Below are 4,444 nucleotides of genomic sequence, written 5' to 3' on the forward strand. Positions count from 1 at the left end.
CATTTGTTTTAGGCCATATAAATAGCACTTTAAATGCTCATTGTCGAATATGAAACGAATACCTCAAGTAATTCATATATTACAAAAAAATGTACCCCAAAACGTGTTGTTGTTGTTGTCGAACACGAACACCACCAGACAATTCTTTGCCTCACTTTCGATGCTTTATGGTTTGTCTGCTTAGTTATGTTTCTTCGATTATTATTCCTGACCTAATTTCAGGGTTGTCTGACGTTTTATCTTCAGCATGTGTGTAATCCTTGGCAACCTGTTAGTGCATGCCACACAGACACACACACACACTTATTTCATATTTTATTAATTTTTTTGTCCCACATTTCTGTTGTGTCTCAGAGTTCAGTTATTCACTTCAGGGTTACCGTTGTGCGACTAAAGTTGCAATTTGCAACCTTTTTGATGATCTGTGACTATATGTGCAACTTTTTTATTATCTTCTAATTTTGCCACTTTTTAAACTTTGTGCGACCTTTTTGCGACTTTTTTATTGCTCAACAATATAAGTTCTATTCTTTTTTATTTGGTATAGTGCATTTATATTGTACTGGATTTAGTGTACAGTATTTCACATATATGTCAAATAAATCATCATAGATGAGGTAAACCCTGTAAAAGTTCAAATGTACATGCCGTTCAAATTCAAACTAATTTCACGTCGCTATTGCTAACGCCGTACGCTGCAATTATGCGACACAGTAGTTTGATCAGTTGTTTGTGTTACCTTTTGATCATTATTCTTTGAAAAACGAAAACAACGACATTGGCGAAAGAGGAGTGCAATTAAATATATAATTAAAAATAAAGAGTACAGCATTAAATTGAATTCAGTGAAGTAAATAATTAGTATTTTGTGTTATTTTGAAAACAATATTCAGTTTTTAGACGCTTGTGCTCATTTTATATTAAAAACAAGTGTTTGTAAAAATCTTCTATGGACAGGTAAATATTTGTTTTTTTTTTTTAATTTTTCAAATATTAATGTTTAAACTTAATAGATTTATTGTTAGATCAAAAAGAAAGGCTGACGATGAATCTCCCAACAAAGCAAGGCTGACCCTGGGCAAAGGAGCTGACACGATAATTGAAACAAGTTCAGAATCTGAAAAGAACACCGAGTCCGAATCGGAAAATGATGAAGAACCTTCATGTTCCTCCAAAAAACGCAATATTTCCCGGTATTATTCCAAGGAATGGGAGATGCAATACAGGTGGCTTAAGCAAGATGGTGAGACAAAGCGGCCCCTGTGCATTGTTTGTAAACAACTTTTGTCAAACCAAAAAAACCATCTTCGACGACATGCTGAAACAAAGAAACATCTTAGTAACATAACCAAAACATCTGAAAATGCGAAAATACAACTGACTGATTATTTGCCACATCGAAATACAGACTTACGAAAACATGTCGCTATTGCTGAAATTAAGTTGGTGTTACGTGCAATTACAAAAAACCAATCTTTCAATTCTATGGACGGACTTGGTAAATTCAATTCCATGATTTTTCCTGATTCAAATATAGCTAAATTGGTATGTAAACATATTTTGGTACCAAAAAGCAATAGGTATATATATTGTTTAATTATTAAGGTATCATGTGGTCGTACAAAATCAACTGCAATTGCACAGTTTCTCGGTAAAGAAGGTCAACTCGCTATAGTCTCTAAAATGCAAAAACAACAATTTAGCCTCATTATAGACGAGACAACCGACATTTCCATCAATAAATGTCTAGTAATGGTAGTGAGGCAATTCAACAAGGACCGAGGAAAGACTGAAGATAATTTTTTTCAATTAGTACAACCAGAAAATGGAAAAGGCGAAACAATTTGTAATGCCGTTATTGAATCACTAGAAAATAATAAGATTCCCTTAGAAAATTTTATCGGGTTTGCAACTGACAACGCTTCCAGTATGGTTGGGAAAAACATTGGGGTGTCTAGTTTATTAAAAAAGAAAATCCCCCACCTGTTCCATCTTGGTTGCGTTTGTCATTCTGTAAATCTTATGAATATTTCAGCTTTGAAATGTATACCAGAAGAAGTTGAAAAGTTACCCAAGAACATTTATAATTTTTTCAAAAGTTCAAACAGGCGAGTAGATTTTTCAGAATTGCAGGATATGTTCAATGTCCCAGAACACAAGCTTTTAAGTCTTTCGGATACTAGATGGCTTTCGTTCGAGTCGGTGGCAAAACGAATTGTAGAACAATGGACGATATTACAACATTATTTCCTTCGGGCTCAATGTGAAGAAAAATGTCCAAGGACAATGGATAAAATACGTGCAATTCAAGATGGATTGTCGTCTGAAAACCTCATTTATTTAAAATTCTTGGTATATATTTTGGGTCTTATGAATAAATTTAACAAATGCTTTCAAAGCGAGTCATCACAAATAGTATACCTGATTACATATACAAAGGAAATTTTACTCCAAATTTTACAAAATTTCCTGAAGAAGGAATATATATCGGTCACAAAGCTAGAAAGTATAAATTTTAAAGATACACATAATATAAAGATGTTTTAAGGTCATGAAGCTGAAACAGAAATGCAAGCTAAAAATATACTTGATGTTGAATGCATAACTATAAAAAACAATATTTTAAAATTTTACCAAAAACTTTGTGACGAGATACTGTCAAGGATAAATATAAACGATAAACAATTAAATGTTTTAAGAGTTTTGCAACCAACATTTTTTACCTCAAACGAAGACTTTAATTATATTGATCTCATATATGAATTTAATTATATTATAAGTGAACCTGAAGCTTTTATTAGCGAATTCAAACTATTAGAAAGTAAAGTTAATGATAAGTCATACAAACACATTTTTAACATTAAAAATGTTGAGATTTTTTGGCATACTATAGGTAGTTTAAAAAATGCTTTAAACGAACCTTTATATTTACACCTATACGATTTTGCCGCACATGTATTAACCCTGCCCCATAGCAGCGCTTCTGCGGAAAGAATTTTTTCTAAATTAGGACTAATGAAAACAAAATTAACTAATAGATTAAATGTAACAACTTGTGGATCCATGCTATCAGCTCTAAATTTGCTAGATGCAGGAATAGAGGAATGGAATCCCAGTGATGATCTCGTACAAAAATACAGAAACGAAGTTTCAAAAAAATGAAATTATAATTTAATTTTGTATTATTTTTTATTGAATTGTTATTTAGTTTTATGTTTTTTATGTTTTATGTTCTTTGTTTGAATAAAAATCTTCAAAATTAATCTGTGCGACTTTTTATTGAAATTCTGACTTTTCTGTGCGACTTTTTTGTATGAAAATGACTTTTTGTGCAACTTTTTCAAAATTCCCAGCGGTAACACTGATTCACTTTCTTTGTCTCTCTACATCGGGTATTTTCGTAATAAAAATGTATTGCTCTCAGTCTATGTTTACTGTTATGTTAGTCTCCTTTAGTTTTGACTGTTAAATGAGAGACATTCTGTTAGGGGTTCATGGGAGCGTATTTGTAATACAGAGTAAGCATACGTATTACATGAGAGCATGGTTGTGTGTTGGCATTGCCAAACCGTTCTTTTGATGGCAACACGTTGTTGAACATTATTCTTTACATATTGTACATGAGGATGTAAAGCACACACTCACATCCATAAACAAATATTCATGTTTGAACAAATGTAATGTACACTTGTAGGCAAACAAGACTCTGTCCATATCGAAGTCAACATATTCTGTAAGGACCTCCTAACATTCACACATACATATTCACATGTTGGCTGCTGATAGCCATTCGCTGTTGCTTTTGTTGTGCTTCCACTGCGAGTGTTTTTGTGTGTGTGTGTGCGACCCATTGAGACATATTAAACTTGACTGTTAGAAAATGAGCAACAGTTGCTTTAATACGACAAACAACAGCAACACGGTTCACATAACGTTGATATCCTTCGGCCACATCGGACGCGTTTCGGTTTATCAGCGTAACTCCGTGTGTCTAGTGTTGTTTTTTCATTGATACCCAGTTTAGTATTCAGTGTATTTTGCCTAGATGTTTGTATGCGTGTGTGAGTTTGTGTTCAACAGAAGGAAATTGAAAGAAGCATCGTTTACTTCGTTTCGAATTGTTGCTTTTCACGTACGTGTGTGTCAGTGAACGAAGGAGCCGAGAAAGAGACAAAAAATCAATAAATAAATTTAATTATTAAACATAAACTTGTTTGCGGTTTATCCACCTAGGAATAGGTGAATGCAAGTCAACATTTTTCACGTGCTCGAAACCTTATGGATTCGACTTGTATGTTCGTAAGGGATAATTTATCTCTCGCCTGGCGTAGATGATTGTCCGGGTTGGTCTGTACGGGTGGCATTGTGTCTGCAATCGTTGGATGCTGTGATGTGTTGCCAGTGTATTGCAAAACCACTTTTATAATTGTCTCTATGTGTGTGG

The 4,444-nt window shown here is 33.5% G+C and overlaps 1 protein-coding gene across 1 annotated transcript; it reads left to right on the forward strand.

The window, feature by feature from the left end:
- Nucleotides 1–376: 376 nt before the first annotated feature.
- On the forward strand, nucleotides 377–2,547 carry LOC131804189 (protein FAM200C-like). The gene is made up of 3 exons (XM_059126674.1): nucleotides 377–957; nucleotides 1,014–1,545; nucleotides 1,606–2,547. The coding sequence occupies exons 1-3, from the start codon at nucleotides 950–952 to the stop codon at nucleotides 2,545–2,547; spliced, it is 1,482 nt and encodes a 493-aa protein (XP_058982657.1). The 5' UTR covers nucleotides 377–949.
- The last annotated feature ends 1,897 nt before the right edge of the window (nucleotides 2,548–4,444 follow it).

Source organism: Musca domestica, unplaced genomic scaffold, assembly GCF_030504385.1.
Source record: "Musca domestica strain aabys unplaced genomic scaffold, Musca_domestica.polishedcontigs.V.1.1 4, whole genome shotgun sequence".
Classification (NCBI taxonomy): Eukaryota; Metazoa; Arthropoda; class Insecta; order Diptera; family Muscidae; genus Musca; species Musca domestica.